Raw genomic sequence first — 290 nt, forward strand, 5'->3', positions numbered from 1 at the left:
GAGCGGCTGAGATCTTGTACTGGCAGGGGAAGGAGCCACCAGCCAGCGCTGAGATGTACCAAGAGTGCCACAACTGCCTCCCAGATCGCTCGGCCCCAGGAAAAATCAACACTCAGCAGCATCCTCACCTTGTCCATCATGGCAAAAATCCGATCCACCCTCTTCTCCGGTGTGTTCTCCTCCTCTGGAAGCTCCACGGTGTTTCCCTGCAGCAGCAGGACAGGACCCAGTCACGCACCCGTCTGTGCCCTGCCTGGATGGTGTCCCCAGGTGACGACACACGTTTTGCT

The 290-nt window shown here is 58.6% G+C and overlaps 1 protein-coding gene across 1 annotated transcript in view; it reads right to left on the reverse strand.

The window, feature by feature from the left end:
• LOC104277389 (neuronal calcium sensor 1) overlaps positions 1–290 on the reverse strand; it is a gene marked incomplete at both ends in the record, with an annotated part of 901 nt that overhangs the window by 307 nt on the left and 304 nt on the right. The window contains one exon of the mRNA XM_009874011.1: positions 129–206. Within this exon, the coding sequence (XP_009872313.1) occupies positions 129–206 (78 nt within the window). The remainder of the gene's footprint in view (positions 1–128; positions 207–290) is intronic.

The sequence above is a fragment of the Apaloderma vittatum genome, unplaced genomic scaffold (assembly GCF_000703405.1).
Source record: "Apaloderma vittatum isolate BGI_N311 unplaced genomic scaffold, ASM70340v1 scaffold26277, whole genome shotgun sequence".
Taxonomy (NCBI): domain Eukaryota; kingdom Metazoa; phylum Chordata; class Aves; order Trogoniformes; family Trogonidae; genus Apaloderma; species Apaloderma vittatum.